The 20,775-nt window shown below is 37.9% G+C and overlaps 1 protein-coding gene across 1 annotated transcript in view; it reads left to right on the forward strand.

The window, feature by feature from the left end:
- The window catches only part of CPQ (carboxypeptidase Q), a 141,998-nt gene that overhangs the window by 96,356 nt on the left and 24,867 nt on the right, over positions 1 to 20,775 (forward strand). Inside the window, exons 6-7 of the mRNA XM_014879795.2 lie at positions 7,395 to 7,486; positions 17,528 to 17,729. Coding sequence (XP_014735281.1) covers positions 7,395 to 7,486; positions 17,528 to 17,729 — 294 coding nt within the window. The remainder of the gene's footprint in view (positions 1 to 7,394; positions 7,487 to 17,527; positions 17,730 to 20,775) is intronic.

Raw genomic sequence — 20,775 nt, forward strand, 5'->3', positions numbered from 1 at the left:
TTGACATGGTGAAGTGCTGAAATCCTTCCCAAATGAAGTAAGGGGTGTTTTGTCTTTACTGTCATTTTTTTTAATGTACAAATTTTCAATATGGAGACAGAAGTGTGCCTGCTTCATTTTCTGACTCATCAGCTCTCAGAATAGCCTAACAGATTTGTTTTCTAATCCAAAGAGTGGAGCAGCAGAGGCAGAATACAGACCCACCTCTCATTAAGATCAAACCATGTCTGATATTTGTAATCCCAGAGAGTGTGGGAGTGGGCCCTACATTCTCTTTTCTGCTCCACAGTTGATGAGATCACAAATACCCTTAAGGAAGATGTGTTCCTGAAGAGGAGTAAAGTGTGATTTAAAGGTGGACAGTGTCTTATTCCTTTTGTAGGACTCAGAGAACAAGTTGACAGGACCAGAGCAAGGCATGGGGTGGAGTTGTTCTCTGCTGACTCTTCTTTGCTTTTTTACACAGACAAGTTTGTGTTTCCTTTTCTTCTCCTGTCTTTTTTTTTTTTTTCATCTTTTTTTTGGGTACATATGGCTTGTTAAGGCTTCATGACACTACACGAACCAGTTCTTTGTTTAAAACCCCATGTGCAAACGAGCACATTTGGCAGTATTTCTCATCTGAAGTGCCCCTGAGCTGTGCCTCCAGGTGGCAGGAAGGTGTCCACACAGAAACCCTCCCTCTGGCACTGTTGCTGCCTGACTTGCAGCCCATAAGCACCAGGCTCTGGTCTTGGCTTCTCTCTTCTCTCCCTCACCTTCCCAGTCAAAAGGCTTAATCCATGTTATTTTTAGTTACTAGACTTGCAAATCATTCACAGATTTCCCCTCCAGTCTTGTATACTCAGCTCCTTCCTTGAAATTTCCTTTTGGATATTGCATTGCTTTTAAAAAATAAATCTATTTAAAACCTCTCACATTTCCCTTCTCCCCTGTTCTGTAAACCTGCCCTTCTGTCATAAGACCATCAGCCTCCCTAAAAGCAGGAAAAGAAAACTGCTCATGTAATCCCAGTGTCTTGCTGCACTGCTGTCAAGGCTGCTGGTGCTCTGCAGATCCAGTCCCTCCCTAGACTGGGTCACCTTGGGCACTGCTGTGCCCCTGTGCCCTGTGTGAAAGGCCTGTCCAAACAGCTGCTCACACTCTGTGCCAGTGGCAGAGTCGTGTCCTCTCAACCCCCAAAACACATTGCTGAGCAAGCGGGCAGCCCCAGGCGAGACTGAGCTGCAGTATCCTGCTTGGCTCATCACTCCACTTGGATTTTCCTGCCCCCAGCCCCAGACCTGACCATTTTCTGTCTTCTTCCTGCAATGCTTCATCTCTTCTGCTCCACACCTCATCTCTCTTTACTCCAGAATTTCGACACTCACAGGTTTGCTTGCTTCCCCAGTGCTGTTTTTTTGCAGTGCTTTGGCCTCAGTGCCACAAAAAGAAGCTATCAACAGACAAAAATCAGAGATTGCACTGCATTAAACTGATTTAAGAAGAAAAGACAGTTTCTGAAGCCAAAAGCTATTTCCCATGTCTTGTTTGAGCTTCACTAGAGTATTAGAAATATGTTATAATCAAGCTTTAAGTAGTACTAAAAAGGCTTTTTTCTGCTGTTCTTTGCCTTGATTTTGGAAGCTTTTAACTTGGAAGCTCTGCAAAGGATGACGTGAGGGTACTGATTGGTGAGAGGGTGGATATGACCCTGCAATGTGCACTTGTAGCCCAGAAAGCCAAATATGTCCTGGGCTGCATCCAAAAATGTGGCCCAGCAGGGTGAGAGAGGGGATTCTGCCTCTCTGGTCTCCCCTTGTGAGATTCCACCTGTGCTGCATCCAGCTCTGAGGACCCCAGCATAAGAAGGATGTGGACCTGCTGGGGTGAGTGCAGAGGAGGGCCATGAAGATGATTACAAGGACAAATCACCTCTCCTATGAGGAAAGGCTGAGGGAATTGCAATTGTTCAGCCTGGAGAAGTGAAGGCTTAGGGATGACCTGAGTGTAGCCTTTCAGTACCTCAAGGGAACCTACAAGAAAGATGAGGAGAGTCTATTTAGAAGAGCATGTAGTGAAAGGGCAAGGGGCAATAGCTTCAAACTTAGAGAGAGTATGTTTGCATTAGATATTTGTAAGGAAGCTGAATTCCTTGGATGAGGTGGTGAGGGTGGTGAGGCACTGGCACAGGTTGCACAGAGAAGTTGCAGATGCCCCATCTCTGCAAGTGTTTAAGGCCAGGCTGGATGGAGCTCTGAACAACCTGACCTAGTGAAATATCCCTGTCCATGGCATTGGAACTAGATGATTTCTAAGGTCCCTTCCAATCAAAACCATTCTGTGATTTTCTCTGTGAAATCATTATTTGTCACTCAATTAAAAAAAAAAATCTTCTTAAATAGATGAGTACACAGGCACTTTACTGCACAAGTAGTGAGATCAATTGTCTAAACATTAGAGGACAGTGTTTCTAACAAGAGTAAAAGCCAAAGTCCTTCTGGTTTAGAATGGTGATTTCTTCTAGATCTTCAGAGGAAAACTCTGGACATCTTCAATTAACTGCGTTATTACTATCATCCTATTGATTACAGTTTATTTCCATATGTATATTCTTTGAAATCTGGCAGGCAAACAGGTTGCTAGCAGCAGGAGCTTTTTCTCTTCCTTGCCCATACCTCAGGATACATAAGTCAGGTATTAGCAGAATGTACCACTGTTAGTGATGATGAGTTCTTACCTTCTTTAGCAAAATGTGGAGTACTGGTTTTATTTTTATTTTATGGTGCGGCAGAAATTTTGGAAATTCCAGGTATTTTATGAGAAGTGCATGCATGATAGAAATATCCCAGCTAATGAGACCCAGTAAGTCCCCTATGTCTAATGAGCTCCAAACTTGAAAAAGGTCGGGAGTGTAATAAGAATTTAAAGAATGTCAGCAGCATCATTATGTATCTTGATACTTTTTATATAAATACTTATAAATATTTTTGTATACATACCTTTTAAAGAAATTCCAAGCCACAGGGTAACAATGCAGAAAAGGCCATAGCTTATGTATGTTCAGTGCAGCAGAGGATGATACTTGAGGATGATATATCTGTCTATACCTCTCCCTAGTAGCTCCTAAAGTAAATACATTAGTGACTTAGGAACTATTAGAAGTAAGAGAACATAGAGAATAGTTTGGATTGAAAAGCATCATTAAAGGTCCAACCGCCCTGTAATGAGCAGGAACTGCTTTAACTTGATCAGGTTGCTCAGAGCCCAGTGACATCTGACCTTGAATTTCTCCAGGGATGGGGCATCCACAATCTCTCTGGGCAACGTGTGACAGTGTTTCACTGCCCTCCCTGTAAAACGCATCTTCCTTAGATCTAATCTGATTTAATTTAAAACCATTGCTCTTTGTCCTTATTGCCACAGGCCCTGCTGAAAAATCTGTCCCCATTTCTTGTTGAAATGGCTTCTCTGAGCTCTTCCTGGAGCCTTCTCTTGTCTCAGCTTTTCCTCATAGGAGAGAAGTTCCATCCATCTGATCATCTTTGTGATCCTCCCCTGGACCCACTTAAATATGTCCATCTCTTCCCTGTGCTGAGGACTTCAGAGCTGGATGCAGTACTCCAAGTGTGGTCTGACCAGGGGAAGTAGAGGGGCAGAATCACCTCCCTGAATTGGCAGTGCAATTTATTCTACTTTATGCTCAGATCAAGGCTTTTCTAGGCCTTTTATGCAGGGTCTTAAGAAAGCATTACTTCCTTATTTTGCTTTGCTTGTGTGTACAGCTTTTGCTTTCCCTATTAAATTGTCTTTATCTCAACACACGAGTTTTTTAGCTTTTATCCTCCTGATTTTCTCCATTGTCCCATTGGTTGGGAAGTGAGCAAGTGTTTGTGAGGGGCTTGGCTTCCAGCTGAAGTTGAACCTTGACATTTGTAAATCTACTCACAACCATTTGCAGTTTGCTTGTATGCCTCATGTAAGCTGAACAGCTATTTAATTTGCTTGTGTGTGATCCCAGTGCCTTGGCTTGCAGGGAAAATATCTGTTTTTACAAAGGTGGAATGCTTTTATGTTTTTGTAAGGTGGTCAGCCTTAAAATGACATTGAAGAAGCCTGTTAGCCATCTACAACTGTCTTCTTAGAAAACACTTTATCTTTGTGATCCTCTCCATCAGTAAGGATTTATGTTAATAAGGTGGGAAAATAGTTACTGAAGCAAATTTTGTGTTTACAGTACTGATCTCTATTTTGATTTAAAAAAGGTGATTCAAGTTCTCCTTCCTGACTTGTAAGCTATATTGAGAGAGAAGTGGGTTTATTTTTTTACTTTATGTGACAGGCCATTATGATTTGTCTCTACACGTACCAAGCAATACATTTCAGTTTTGCTGCATGGGAATGTCTCAGTTCTGTCAAGCATGAGCAAGACAGTCAGGTCTTGCTGCTGTTATCTATGAATGTGAGCAATCTATGATGATTGAAAAGAAACAAAAAATAGTCAATAAGACCTGTACATTGGTATGACTGAAGTGTTTGTGGTACCCAAAGAGAAGGAAATGATAGCAGCCACTCCAGCACAGAGGGAGTGTAATAGAGCAGGTGTCCTGCTGTGCTTGCTACAGTTGTATCCTTAGTCATAGATTGACCATATCGATGTTTTTATTTCATTCTTTAACTTGTGAGTCCACATGCCCCATAGTATGTTTTATGCTTGAGATAAACTATAAGAATACAGAAGTTGATCACAAAAATGCACCTTTGTGGTAAACTATGATTTTATTTCAATTAAGGGCAAGGTAGAAGGGAGAAGAAAAAGATAATACATTTTTCTAAAATACTGGAAATTTGGAAAATCATCTGTAGGTTTTTTTCTTCTGATAGCTTCTTTATTTTTAATACTATGTAATAAGTAATTTATTCAGATAACAAGGAAAGAGGCACAATTTTATTTCTGTAACAGTTTTCCTTCATTTTAAAATTGCCTACCCATCCCTCTATACGTTGCACCCATCATAAAACTTAGTTTTCTAGCCCAATTGCTATTTTATCTTGTCTTTTCAATACATATTTGGGCTGCGATCTGAAAGACTTCTGACATTGCAAAGATGATACCTTGCTTAGCAACCAGTAGTTTTTAAGAAGCAAACCAAAGGAGTTAAACTTAACTTTAAAAAAACTTTTGTTTTGTAACTTGAATACAGTACTTCATTTTTTTTCTAATAAAAACATGCATTGAGAATATTCTTAGCAATTTTACTTTTGAATGCTGGATTTGTTTGCTGTTCTTTTGTCAGATTAGCTCTGTTTTTAATAAAAGGTAGATAAATGCTTACCACTTTCAGATTAAGATAATGAGGAAATTAAATTTTCCTTTGTAGACTCTGTTTGTATTTAAAATAACTGCCTCCATAGCTTTTTTTTTTTTTTTAAAGTTGCCCTTTTAATTTCAGTAGAACACACAACTGAATTTGCTGACAGGAATCCATGAGATGGGAAGAGCTGATACACCAGGTCCTGGACTGGAAAGACCAAAGCTCAGCAGGGCTTTATTTCCCCAGCTTCAATGGACAGTTGCAATGATGGGCAGGGAGGGGGCCATCAGAACCTCAAATGTCTTTTGCACACGTGAGCTGAGATCCTCTCAAGCTCCTGGAGAGCAGGAGCTGAGGTTACAGCCCATCTGAGCCAGTCTGAGGACCCCCTGATCACTGGCCCAAGTGCCCCTTAGGGTAAAGCAGCTTGATGGGTTTTGCCTGGGAGGAGCCAGAAGATGCTGCTTCCCTGTCTTAAACATTTCCTACCAAAGCTACTCTCACAGGCTTGGTATAGCGAGCTGGAGATTGGACTTCACTTTGCACTTTGTGATATGACAAATAAACCTCCTTTTTCCACTTAAACTGCAGTGCTGCTGGAACCATACTGCAGCACTGGCCTCTATGTTTTATACCAGCCCTTTTCCTTTCTTACAGCCACCTCTTCTAACCAAGCTGCTGACACATTTGGGGTTATTTTGGGTTTAAATCTTTCTGACTTCAAACCAATAGATATTTTATTATCTCAGTTTTACCTCATATGACATCTGACTAATTTGAAAAGCAAAAGAGAGTAATCCTTTACTGTTGTAATTTAGGAGAGCAGAGAATCCACTGGGAGGTGTGCAGAAGGTTGTCTTTAAAGTAATGAAGTCTGGCAACCTTTTTGTTTACAGTCAACAGATCAACATTCAGAAAAATACACCTTTAAATTTGTTTGCACTTCTTTATGAAATACTGGAAAATCCAGGGTCTTTTATTCAGATGTGGGGTATTCCTTTTCTATTCTACCTTCAGTTCTGCAGATTGCTAGCATGTAGTTTTGAGAAAAATCTTCAGATCATATTCATTGTGTCAAAAGAAAAAAAATTAATGAAGGTCAAGTCTATTGGCAGTCTTCATCCATTTCAGTTAGGAAATGAAATAAGTTTTGACAGTGATACTGATATTATTTCTCCTCAGCACAAAAGTGTGTGTGGTACTTTATGCTTTATCACTTGTGATAATCTCCTCATGTTTTTTCTTTATTTTTTCTCTAACATAATTAGCATTCTACTGCACAGAGAACAGTTTCTTCTTTATCTGTTTGCTCTTCCATGCTCTCAAGTTTCTCTCAATGTATTAATTTATGAATAGAAACAACCAAATAAATAGAGGGAAGCAACTTTGATCTCATCAGTTTTGCCATGGCAAAAATGGTTTCAAAATTTATCTGAGAGCTTATCTTTATGATTGAGCTACCATAGCAAAATAGAAAATGGCTTTGTGTTCCCCTTGTTTCACAAAGTCGTGCATACATTTAGCAGCTGACTCTTTCAGATTCCAAAGTTCAGATTGCTGCTTTTCATTTCTCTGATAATATCACGTAGCTTCTCAGTTCATGAAATGGATAAATATTTCTCATAAAAATCTGGCAGCTCATTTTCAATTAATTGTAATAAATTAACCATGACAAAGCAATGGTAGCTTTCATGAAAGTTTGATTTGGATCTGCTGCTAGTGGATGTGTATTACTTATGACAGATCACCACAATGACAGAAGCACATGTTTTAGGAATCTATCAAGGTAGTTGCTTTCTGATGTGGTTTTCAGACACTGTGAGTATGTCCCTGAAATGTGTTTCTTTTGTGCTACTTCAACTGGTAGCAGCACCTCAATTGCCCAGTTTTTCCTCATGTGGGCTCTCTCCCCACACCCCAGTCTTTCTCTCTAAAAAAGAAAAAAGTAGTCTAGACAGAAAAACCTACACTTGATATAATTTGTGTTTGGTTTGTGGAAATAGAGGAATTTCATCCATTGGAGGCTGGAGACCAATTAAAAAAATGCTCAAAATATATTAGTATTTAATATTAAAAACAGTATTAAAAACTGTGTTTTAGGACTTCGTCCAAAAAGGACACTACGCTTGGTGCTATGGACAGGAGAAGAGCAGGGAGGAGTGGGTGCTGAGCAGTACTATCAGCTGCACAAGGTAAATATGTCTTTTCACCATTTTCTTGAAAGCACCTTTCTCCCCAGTTTTATGACTTGAATATTATTTTTGTCAAGATGTTCACCTTAATATCTAACCGAAGCCACGATTCCAGTTCTGCCTGAAAGTATATTTTCTGCGTTTAATCATAAATGTAAACCTAATTTTACATTTAACAGTAAGCGATGCAAGCACACGTGTGCATGTTCCGCTTGACCTAAGATACTCTGTCTCAAAAGTGTTCTGAAATAGATATTTCAAGATATCTGCCATAGCTTTCAAACATAGCTAACCTTCTGAGAATGAATAATGAATGGTCCACATATGTTTGCAATATAAATAAATTTTGTTTGCCTTATATATTTCTGCTTCATTGCATTTTCCCATAATATTTTACAATGTAAAACATAAAATAATACAAAGAAAAATATTTGCTATCTGATCTTGATAGTGTGTAGTGTATCATTTACCTTGCCAATTATTAGTTTTGTGGGATCTGGAACATCCTAAAAGGTTGATGTCTAGTGATGGAAAGAACACACAAACTCTATGACTTATGACTATGAAGATATAAAAATATAACATCTATCTCTCCTGTTAACAACTGCCATTTCAAAATACATCTTGAGATAAAGGGCAGTTGCCAAAACTATTTTGGAGGTAAGTCTTTGGAATATGTGTCTGATTGGGGCATTTTTCCCCAGAAAACATATACCTGTATAACCTGTATAACTATTCTAAAGTAATGTTTTTTACTTTTCCCTAATTAAGTAATATAACTCTCAACAATAGTTAATACATCCAAGGCAGAGACAAGGTGAATGCAAATGTGCCTACGAAGTTACCTGCTCTACAACAGCATGGAAGCAGATTTACAAGCAATTCCTAAGAGCATTTTTTAATGTTAAGCAATCTATCAGAACAAATAAATGGAAACCTCACTTTGAATTAAATTCATTGTGATGAACCAAATTAGATTAACTTGCATCTGAAATGGAGTTGTCAGAGATAGGTTTTGAGCACTTCAAGTTTTCTGACTCATTGATGAACAATCAAATATTTCCCACTTACTAGTTTCATGTTGCTAAGAAGCATATTTAACTACTCACATATAATGTTTTACCTCCTTGTATCCCCAAATGATAGGGATAACTCAGCCATGTCATTTGTTTGGTACCAAAAAGGTACCCAAGAGCTTGTTGTCTCAGCTTCAGGGAGGTGACAAGTTGCAGTTTAGTATATGTTAAGGACTCTGGATTTACCACTGGCACTCTGATACTCACCAGGATTAAACTGGAATAAAATATTCTGGAATAAGTAGCACATGAAAGAGTTGCTTCTTATGTACAGAACTGCATTTTGGGGGAGCTGGAAGGATGCTCTGTGTCTAATGCACACCACTCATCAGAAATGTATCTGAAGACACATGTACATGTCCATTTTGGACAGTAAGATCCATCCTATGGTGGTGATGTCAGCAACACATGAAATTGTCTCATGCATGTTTCATCTTTATCCAAAATGGCTTTGTTTGTTGTCTCAAAGATTTCTATTCAGAAATAATGCCAAAAAGCAGACCTAAGGATCAAATAGGGAAATACAAAGAAGACTGGGTGTTGTTTGCAAGATATTTGGTTACTTTGCTTTTTTAAAAAGTTGAGACAAAGATGTGTCTCAGTTCTTGCTCTGCTGGTGAGATTCCATCTGGATGTTGTGCTCTGCAAAGAAAGCCCTGTCTGACTTAACAGTTTGTAATTTACATGGAGAATTTAAGCAGAAATGACATCCGTCTGTTGTTTGTTGTTCTTGTTTCCCCCCTGCCATATGATCTGGCATAATTATAAATCGATTTGACTATAGGATGTTGCATTACTCATAATAATGAAATAAAGTTGATTAATACTGTACATTAAATTTAGCATGAAAAATAACTTAACCTTTTAATGATTTACTTGCTCAGATTTCTGGCAATTAGGATAGTGTGGCACACACATTGCTTGCTGATGGTAATGAGTACAAGTTAAATAAGAGTGGTATTTAAAGATGCCTTGTAAAATGAAAGACAGCCTGTATGACTCATCTACATAGCTGGACTTATGAGTTCAGTTCGCTACAAACAAGTAGAAATATGAATGCAGTAATTCAGCACAGGCAGACATGGATTTCCTTGACATTGTAAATTACCTCCTCATGTCAGTGGAAATGTGGCAAGGGAGAAGAAATGAAGACAATATAGTACTGGACAAGTACAGATGCTCTTATTTTTGTCACTTATTTATTATTTCTTTCAATTTAAGTTCAGGTCCTTCTTCCTCATCTATCATTGTAGGCTGTCACTGCTAGAAAGTGGATAAGTTACTGCAGAAATAACTGAGATAGCAGCGTAGTGGTTTTACTATGGTGCCAATAATTAACACATATCCCTGTGTAATAGCATTATTTATAACACTCAAGTTTTTCTCTAGATCCCAGTATTATCATTTCTGATTATTAAAGCTAGTGATAGGGCATATTAGCTGTTCAGAGCTTTATGAGAATCTAAGAGCTGCCATATTTGTTGATCAAAAGCTCTAGTGCTCTAGACATTCTAGTGCTGTCTCCTGTTTCTGATAGCATCCAGTAAATACATGCTTAGGAAAAGCATATTTGTCCAACTGCAGTCAGGTGAAGCTCAAACACATACATTACACAACCACGATTTCAGTTTATCAGATATTTTTCTGGAGAGCATCACATGGTCCTTGTCCTTTGTCTTCTTTGCATGATTTTTCTGAGCCATTTCCAGGAGCTGAAAGCCTTGTATATTCCAGCAGTTTCAGTACCTCCATTTGTGCAAGGGTACCTGCCACCCACCAGGACATTGCAGAGCACCTACTCAGTTTTGACCATGGGATAGAAGCCTCTCAGGAGAATTACCAGCACCTTTGCTTCCAAAGGAGATACCTGTTGAAGTGCTCACTGCCTTTAGCTGTCAGCCAATAATTAGATTTAATCCCGAACTAGAAAAGGAGTTGATTTGCCTTACCATTAAAGATCCTTATCTTGATAAAGAGCAGTGAAATTAAAGGATTTAAGTGCAAATCAGACTGCAGAGCTTGGAGTTTGACACTACATCTGAAGTCTTCTTCCAGTGCTTAGTGTTGTGCAACCCAATTACTGAGTAGGGCTCTTATGTAGACAATGCAGTAAATAACTTCAGAATCGTGAAACATTGCAACACTACTTTCTTATACAAGTCAAGGTGAAGAACTAGAGGAACATAATTCTAGAAGGCCTCATGATGCAACTCTTCAGTACAGATTCTGCTACAACTTTATCAATAATACCCGAGTGCCCTCAGCCAAGATTAAGTTTTTTGTATGTTTACTCTTATGATGTCTTCATGAAGGGAGAAAGAAATAAATGTAATGAAGTATCTGTCCTCCTTTTCATTGCTTTGGACTAGATTCTGTGAAAGGTCTGTGTACCATGAAACAAGGTTACAGTTATTTACCCAGCTGAATTAAGGGACTATGAATGACTGATAATATTTATTTTGGAATAGAAGCATTGCATACAATCTCTTGGGAAGGCAAATACATTTTACAATGAGAAGACTACGAGATCCTAGGCCACATTCAAATTTACTTTAGTAACTTGGTTGTGATCACTGGAGACATTAATATGTTATGAATTCAGTTCAAAATCCATTACAGAAGGCATTCTCAATATTTCTTCATGTTGGTATTCTTATCTTAATGATATTTACAGTACTTACCTCAATTTCTGGTGCAAATACCATACAGTATTTTAACTTTTTAGTAAAGGTTTAACTACATAAAAAAATATCAATCAACAGTGCTTACTATGGTTTCTTTCTTGTATTTATTACCAAGATCTGATATTTTGCTCAAACTGTGTCTGCATGGAAACAGGACTTTCTGAAATGCTGGCATTTCTTTCATGCTAGTTTAAGTACTCCTTGTTGATGCTCACATAAGATTTCTACTGTGATTTGCTAATGAGTTGCTTACTCTAAGAAGCAAATACCAAAAAAGATCTTGTCACTCTCAGGTGAAATGATTCTTCTCCAGAAAATATTGTCTCCTCAAAACCATAATTTTCAGAAGACATTATATCCTGAGGCATCAAGTGCTCTGGTGAAATGTAAGACATGAATTTGTGTCTGATTTGAACCAAACATATAAAGGACTTTAATGAAGATCCTTTTATCCCAGCAAAATGTGTTGACCATTAGCCTTTTGACTTTCCTCAGGCAATACTCTCTGTAATCAAAAATTACGTAAAATTACTGCTGCCTTTTTAGATCACTGATGTCCTGTTGATTCCTTTCATTGCAAAGGGAAAAGAATGCAGAAAGAGTGAAATGTCCATTTGCAAAACTACAGAAAGAAAATAATCCCACTGTGTTCTTCAGTATCACAACAGGCAGTAGCACCACTGATTGTATTAAGCATAGTGAAGATAGCATAGTTACAGAATTATCTTTTACACCAGTTCTAGGTCTGTAGGAATGCCTAATTCTTAGTATTTAGGAATAAGCTTCCTTGTGAAAGCTGCAGAGAAATACAGATGTTGCTAAAACACAAACCCAAGTTTATTCCTTACACTGCCTGAAGGATGGAAGACTCCAATCAGTCCTGACAGCATGTCTCCTGGGTATCTAATCTTCATTCCATGTAGATAAAATTCATACATGTCTATTGTTAGAAAAGCTTTTCTCTGTGCATCTTTCTTCTCTTTCTCTCAAGCAAATAGCAGAGCTGCCAGTTGAATGTGGTAGAGACATCTTCTGAAGATCACTGCTTCCAGTGCATGCTTCAGGCACATTGACCCATCCACAGGTCTTTGTACCATTGGGATGTTCAATTGTAAGAAAGTTGTCTTCCTTCTATTGAAACTCCCTGCAGCTATGAAAGACATAGAAAAATATGTATGTTTTGATGATTTCTAAGGTGTTGCAAATTTGTTTTCAACTTTATTGAAAGTTTCAGAAGTACTCATCAGCTTCCTGAAAGAGTAAACATCATCTTTGTTTGAAAGATGTAAACCACAGTTTTTAATTTTGGTATTGCTGCCTATTTTCTAGTGAAAACCTAAAGCCTGTCTAAAGAGGACAGTGGTGGGATGGTCATTCAGAGCCATAGACATTGTTTTGATACCTTTGTATTTGAGCAGTAAAAGGTCTTAAGTTATGGAACGTTTTCCAGAAAGAACACTTCTCTTTGGTAAGCCCCTTTGTCAAAGAAAAAACGTCCCAAGACAAGACTTCAGGCATACCTTACTTAGCCTGCTGCCATGTTCAGAGCTGTCTGCTTTTTCTTGTCTGTCATCCCAGGGAACTTACAATGCCGAGTGAGTGCTGGCAAATCATCATAGAGGAAACAGTCGTGGTATTGTATAAGGCAAGAAATGGCAGTATTATGTTTTTTGCTGAGTGAACTGCTAATAAGTACGTGACCAAATTGCTCCAGGGCTGTTGAAGTTACTGGGACTTTTTTCATTGGCTTCTCAGAGGTCAGAATTTGTAACTGTCCTACTCAACAAACCCCTAAACCTGTAGACTTTTTTACATACTGCTTTCCCATAAAATGTGGCAGAAGAATATTTTATCTTGTAATAAAAAGGATGAGCCTTTTTCATACTTTGTCATGTAGCAAAAATTGTGCTAATCTCCAGCTTTACATGAGCTTTCTCCCGTATAATGATGGGATAATTTACAAAATTGAATAACTCACAGTGTTCCTGATTTTCCCTGTCTTCATTCAAAAAGTGTGTAAATGGTATGATAACATTTGTGGCTGGTGGTTATTATGCCTTGATGCTGGCACATCTCTGCTTCCCAACAGCTGTTGTGGTGTTTTTTCTCTAGTTTCAATTTATGCTGTTTTGCTTCATTAAATTATCTTCATACTAAAGAGCAACTCAAAATTACACTACATCATGTTTATATATTATTGAATATTTAGAGGATGTTATTTATTTTACTTTTTTTTCTTTTCTAGCTGTCACATGCACTTAGGTGTTTCCAGTGTTTTTTCTTGTTATTCCTGTAGTCTTAGTTGCCAGCCTAACAAAGCTGGGTGCTGATTTAATGATGTTTTAGTGCTACAAGTGGGATGACCATCACTTCCCTGTGAGTTTTACAACATTGTTGCCATGCTATGCTTGTTTCCCAACTGTTCTAGGACAAATACCGGAATACAAGTGTTGCTCTTTCTTAAAGTTAAGTGTAAATCAATAACAGAAAGCTGAAAACACAATGTCAGATTAACTGATGTCCTTTATCACTGGAATAAGTGAACCATTAGTCAAGGAAGTGCTTTGTCATTACAGACTTTAGTATTTTTCCTGTAAAGTGGTGATTCTTCTCAGTGGAACATAAAAGAGAACCAGTAAATGAGCTGCTGGACAAGTAATACTCTATTTTAAAATAAACAGCCCCAAAGTACTGAAGGCTTTTAGGATAGCTGTTGCCTGCATTAAACTTTCAGGTATGTCCCTGCCTGATGGTATTGCCATCAGTGACTCAGTGGGTTAATCATGAGATGTTGCAGTCTAGTTTAACATCTATTAAGAATTAACAATTGAGATTTTGACTGAATAAGTAGCTACTGTAAGGTACACCTGCTTGGGCTTGTCAGTGTCTATCCTAGAAGGAAGATGTTTCCTACCAACAGAAGTACCAGTCATACATATTACAAAGGTTTGTTTTCTCAGTGGTGTCAGGCAATAGGACAAGAGGCAATGGGCAGAAAATGATGCACAGGAAACTCTACCTGAACATGAGGAAGAACTTCTTTACTTGTGCAGGTGCACTTGAGCAGGCTGCCCAGAGAGGCTGTGGAGTCTCCCTCACAGGAGATATTCGAGAACCATTTGGACACAATCCTGTGCCATGTGCTCTGGGATGGCCCTGCTTGAGCAGGGAGGTTGGACCGGGTGACCCACTGAGCTCCTTTCCAACCTTGTCCATTCTGTGATTCTGTGATTTCATGTTACCAAGTTTTTACCTTAGAGAGGACAAGTACTTATATTTTTAGTTTTGCTTAGCAGAAACAAAAAGTAGATTGTTTATAGAGAAAACAAAATAAAAGGAATTAAAATTTAAAAATTAAAAATAGGAGAAGTATTGAATTGTGCCTAATTGTGTATTCAATGAAAATAGCAAGCTATAGAAAGCAAATTTTCCCATGCAGTATTTATTGTAATGTTTCATTTAAAAGTTCAATTGAAGAGCTAAAGATGACATAATAAAGAGAGGTGACCTCCTCTGTGACCAATTCATAAGAAGGCAAAGGATAAAAGTCTATTTTGGTGTTCAGAGAATTAGGCAGCAGGTTACACAAAGAAGTTTTAATTTTCTAGGACATACCAAGAGAAGTGGCACAATATCAAGATGCAGCAGATGAGATTACTTCCTGAAAAATAATTACATACCGAGTTTAAAATGCTCATTTAAATGGTACATTCACTAGGAGAATGACTGAAGGAAACAGCTGAGCCTGCAGTTATTTTTTAAAATCTTTCTGGTTTGTTTGTTCCTTTGAATTAGTCAAGGCAAATGTATGGTTTCACCTCACTTTGTTAGTGGCAGTTATTCCTGCATCATAGATGGTAAATGATGACAAAGCATCTTCACTATTTTAAAGCAGCATATTTTAAGCATGTTTTCCAGCATGTGTTTCTCTCTGTGTAAATAGAAATGCCAATGCAGAGGTACAAAAATGGGAACAGGGAAACCAATCTAACTTTTTTTAAGACTGCAACTTTCAAATTTGATTGTGAATAGTTTTATAAGTAATCCTATCTTCTAGTGGACCAAATAGGGAAAAAGCTTTCTCAAGGACACATGGTACTCCAAGTAGCTGTGACCTGTTTAATTTTTATTCCCCAGTGAACTCAGTTTCTCTCCCTAGGGTGTTCTGTTTTCATGCTTCTCCAGCACGAAATAACTGAATAGCTTTCTTACAGAACAACAATATGGTGTAATGTATTGTGGGTGGTTTGTTTACTCAGTTTCATATTAAAAACACATGCAAACATTTATGTGAGAAAACACAACTGAAGGGCATAGCGATTTTGCAATAGTAGCAGAATTCTTGACCTTAGGGATTCTGTTTTGAGTGATAAGTGAGATTTCTTTTAGGTGTCCATGTTGTTCCCATGCTCACACTTCTCACTTCACTGCCCTGAATGGTCCCTTCCCCTGGCCTTATTGCTTCTCCTCATTTCAGCTGCTCTAAAAATGGACAGAAGTCCTGCTTTGGAAACTCAACCAAAGAGGCTGAGCATCATGTATTTATGTAGCGCTCACTATACTTAGGTTAGCTTTCATTGGCAATTCAGCAGCACACTGAAATGTGTGTTGTCTTTACTAAGTCCTCCTCCTTGGGCATATGATAAAAAAGATTTACATTTTGAGACATTCTTTCTATTGTGTCTGTGACATTGGAGCATCACTGGTCCCTTTTAGCCTGCAATGTGCTTTCCTTGGCCTGCTTCTCTCTCTCTGTATTCGGACAGTCTGTGAATTCATGTTGAGGCTCATGACCTCAGGACAGCATTTGATGGTAGGCCTAGACACCATATGTAGCCTAATTACTTACATTTAATCTTTTGCAAACTGAAGATGCTTTTCACTGTCTAAAAATGGTGATTGCCAATGAGGTGATAAGATTGGTTATTTGCACATTGATTTCCAGTAGTTAAATTGGTTATCTTAAGGTATTATAACATTTACAGTTTCTGTATCATGCAAAGATTTTTTTTTTTTTTTTTAACTACTGGATGTCTTTCTAAGTGAAAAGTAAATAGTTCTGCTCTGTTAGAATTGTTTCACTCAAAAGAAAAATGGTTTGTGAAAGTGTTAAACCATTGTTGGCAAATTCTATAAAGGACATCTGAAAACTTATGTGAATTATTCACAGCCACCTGTAATGCATATTTGGGTTTATTTACAGAAAAATGTAAAAGAATTGTTTACTGAATTGTAGGCTTATATAGGCTGGCAATGAAATGAATCTGTTACTTGCTGCTATCACATGTCTCTTGCAATGATTTTCTTGTAATAAATAACCCATGGCAGCCATAAAATTCAGGCATGAGATCTGGGCATAGGAGTAAAACCTGCAGTAAGTTCTCTTAGTCACATTCAACATGGCCTGAAAGTATAACTTTTTTTTTGCCTGACATAACCATAAACTGTTTTTAAAAAGTTATGTGCCTCTCCAAAAAAATTGGCATCTTCATTCAAGTAAAATCTCTATGTGTTTCATTCCAATTAGACCTTTGAACCTGAGCAATCTAAGCAAATATGCTAAGTAAGTAAATTGCTAATTTTTGGTTTTTTAGCTTAAAAGATTCTTCTGAGTACACACTAAAAGCAAATGTTGCTACTTGTACACAAAATCTTACCTTTGATGTTTCTTGTGAGGATTAACTTGGAAACACAAATTTTCCTTAAAAATAGATGTTATTCCTTCAGGTCTGAGGGAGAACCTTGGCGTTTCAATCCTCCAGTAGGAATCAGAATTGACTATATGAATTGACTGGAAATAATGTGTTTCTGAACAGACAGCAGCTGGCTTTTAAATAGACTCACAGTCTATAAAGGCTTTAGATGCCTCTAATTTTAAAGCCACAGGACTGCATACCCTCTCACTGCAACAGAATTTCAGAGTCTCAGGTCTGAGAAGAAAGGGAGAGCTGCAAATGAAAACTGCAATATGGTGGTGATGGCTTACCTCTCTGGGTGGCACTTTAGAAGTCTGAAAGCAAGTATTTGGGGACAGAATACCAGTCATGTTGTGGGTACTACAGAATATTGGTGCCACAGAACATAACTTGAACTGTTTCAGCCATTTTCATACGGAAAGATAAGTCCCTTCATTTATGCTTATGTACACATTTTCACAAAAAGCATTTCTCTGCTTCTGAAAACAAATTTGTTGTATGCTCACAATAACACCTAGAATCCAATCTATGATGCCAGCTAAAATAACAACCACAGCACATTATCTTCTTTTCTTACATGTTTAGGAAAATATCTCCAACTTTGATATCGTTATGGAGTCTGATGAGGGCACCTTCAAGCCATCTGGACTGGGTTTTACTGGCAGTGCTGCAGCCCGGGACATCGTGAAAGAGATCATGACTCTGCTGCAGCCCATCAATGCTACGGATGTTTACGACACTGCAGATGGAACAGACATCTCCTACTGGATGAGAGACGGGGTGCCTGGTGAGTGTCCCTGCAGCCTGGCAGGGGACACTGCTCACACTGAGCTCTGCCACGTCACATGGGTGGTCTGATGTTTTCAAAGTGCTAAGAAATTATTTCTCGCAGGGAGTAAAATTTACTATAGGTAAAATGCATAAATGTTAAAAGGTGACCAACAGAAATAGGACATAAAGTGCATTTGAGCTGCAGTTTAATAATGGTATAGATTATACGTAAAATAAAATGCCTAAAATCTTCTTTTCGGCTTTAAGGATTTATAATAATTAATCCCAGACTGGTGGTTTATAAATAGTAAACCAAGGCAGAGGGGAATTCTCCAATACAGAAGAAATATTTTTTTAATTATAATTATTATTTTTACTTTGAAATTCAGGGGGTTTTCTTTCAGTTTTATATGCTGGAGAAACAATGTTTTTGAGATGTGACATTTAAAAAGCTATGAGTCATTAAGGTGTGATAAAAGGGCAAAATTCTGAAAAGTTTGAAGTAGTTTAGGGGTTTGTTTCGAGCCTTGTGTCCAGCTCCAAGTGAGGAGCAGCTTGTTGCCAAAGAAACTTGTAAGCTGTGAGAGAGATCCACCACTGGCATTGCCCCCATGCAGGAGACCCCCATACTATCACAGAGGCTTTCAGAGCACAAGAATCCCAGCTGGGGGCCAGCCTGAGTGAAGCCTTAGTGAATTTCCATTTGAATAATAGTAGGAAGTAAAGTTTTATAACAGTGATATTTAAAAAGTTATGATCAGTTTTAAATTTTAAGGTTCTTTTTCTCCTATGTTTTATGGCTGAAGTAGGCTGGCACATTTATCATGCTAGTTTTACTACTTGCTACTATATGCTTAGAATCTTTTAATATTTTATTAACTGCTGTTTTTTACCTTGTGAAAGAGAGTGAACCATGGAATATATTATTCTTATTTATGGTCAGAACCTCTTGCTGCTCACTCAGTTAGGGTGTACAGAGATACCATAAAGTTGACTGCTTCAATAAATGTATGGATGTCTAATTTTGAAACCAAAATATCTATACTGGGCAAGAAGTATGGATGAATGGATATTATTAAACAGTTAGGGATTCATCTTCAGCTTCTGTCCTGCACTCTGGGTGAAGTGGAATTGCTTCAGTACAATGTCATGCAGCTGTGACAATGGTGTCCTGAGTTGATATGAGAGACTGTAAGCACTACTGAGAGCTTAGCCATGCATCATCCTCCACAGCCTGGAAGTGCCTGTGAAAAGATGTCTGGTCCAGAATTTCAGACCAACATATCTGTTTTGTAGGCAGAATGTAAGAACTCACCACTCAGCCTATGTTTAGAAAATGCAAGGGTGTCAGAATTATTTCCTAGGTAAGGTACTGGGAGCATTCCAGGGGGTCCTTGGGGACTTGCATTGTGCTTCCCATCTGAATGTGACAGATTCTGGAAAAAGAGAGAAAAATGTAACATTCAAATGCCTTATTTTCAGTTGATAATGTGAGTGGTGCTTGTGGTGGCAGCGGGTATTGAGCTCTTAAACACCACTTCTCATCAGCTGTGGTGCACCTGGAGCATAAGCAGCTACAGCTTGCCATGGTCCTCTTGATTAGTCTTTGGGCTACTCAGCAGGAGCAATGCAGGAAAAAGCCCTTTCCCATGGACATCTCTACTCCTCAGAAAGCATAAACTAGGAAAAATATAAACCTTGGGAATATAAACTCGACCTTGGGAAAACATGAATACATCAGAACCAAGACCTCAGTTTTTAAATAAGTCTGATTTGTTTTCCAATTAAGAATTTGTCACATTAATTGATAGTGGATTTTTTTTTTCTGTCTGTAGCTTTGGTTCATTTAACTTCCTGTTAAGCAAATAACAAAGTGTTCTTGCAGCATAAAGGAACACTGATGCTTTTCTTCATCAAGCATCAGTGAAAAGAAATTAGCTCCACTAAAAAATTTTTGCTGCTTTAGATTGTATTTCATGCTGTTCCAGGGAGAAGTCTAAGACATCTTCTAATCTTCATGCAGTTTCTCCCTGCTTGAATGAGTCTTTATGGTATATAATAACATTGAAATAAATTGAACACTCTGTAACAGCTTTTATAATTTTGTTCAATTTAAACAAGCAGTCAAGTGTTGACACTCCATCAATTTTATTTAAATATTTTCTTGAAAATATACTTGGTGGCTTTGTTTCTGCAACAGTGAGGGAAATTATGGTATACTTCTTGAACAATGAGAATGGTTTCTGACATAATTTCTCTTGAATTTTCAGTCTGAAATAGATTCCAGGATTCACCTTATTAGATGCTGTTAATATTCTTCTCCTCTTACTTCTTTTGGTCTGAAAGATCCACAGAGGGCAACACTTCATGTATTTTTCAGAGCTGTTCATAGCTGAAATAGGCAAAGAGACTGTAGGTTCTTAATCTCTGCTATTTTGAGCATGGTTATTTTTAAGGGACATGCAATGAAATGCTACTAAACAGCAGTGATTATTCTGAGATTTTAGAATGAGAGAGGCCACGAGTTCAGAGTCCTTACCAAACCATAGACTGAAGCCTAAATAATACCTCTAAAGCACAAGCAAGGTGATCTGCACCAAACACAGCACTCTCATTCTTTGTGACTGCAGAATATTAGAAATATTTCTCAGTGGCCTTTACACTGGATTGTTTTGAGAACAGTTCAGCTTAGCAGTGAGGAATGTCTGTAGTTGTGGTTTTGTACTGATAGCTGGTTTTCAGCTACTGAAAATATTTGTATAACATTTGTTTTGCTTTTTTGTGAAGCATAAATGAGAGGAAGGGAGGGGTTTGTGGTGCTGTATTTTATGGTGTGGTTTTATGGTTTGAGGTGATTCTAAGACTGTTCATTTAATAATTATGCAATTATCTTCCTCATCTTTCTTTTAAAGTGTTCAATTCCGTTTTTTTTTCATTAGGGATGTATCCAGATAGTGGCACATAAAGCTGTTCCTTTGCAACACTAAATCCCAAATTAAGTTTGGCTAGAATTTGCAAATATAGGTGGGAAGGTAGGTTGACTGGCTTTATTTAGATTTGTT

Source organism: Sturnus vulgaris, chromosome 1 (genome assembly GCF_052056855.1).
Source record: "Sturnus vulgaris isolate bStuVul1 chromosome 1, bStuVul1.hap1, whole genome shotgun sequence".
Classification (NCBI taxonomy): Eukaryota; Metazoa; Chordata; class Aves; order Passeriformes; family Sturnidae; genus Sturnus; species Sturnus vulgaris.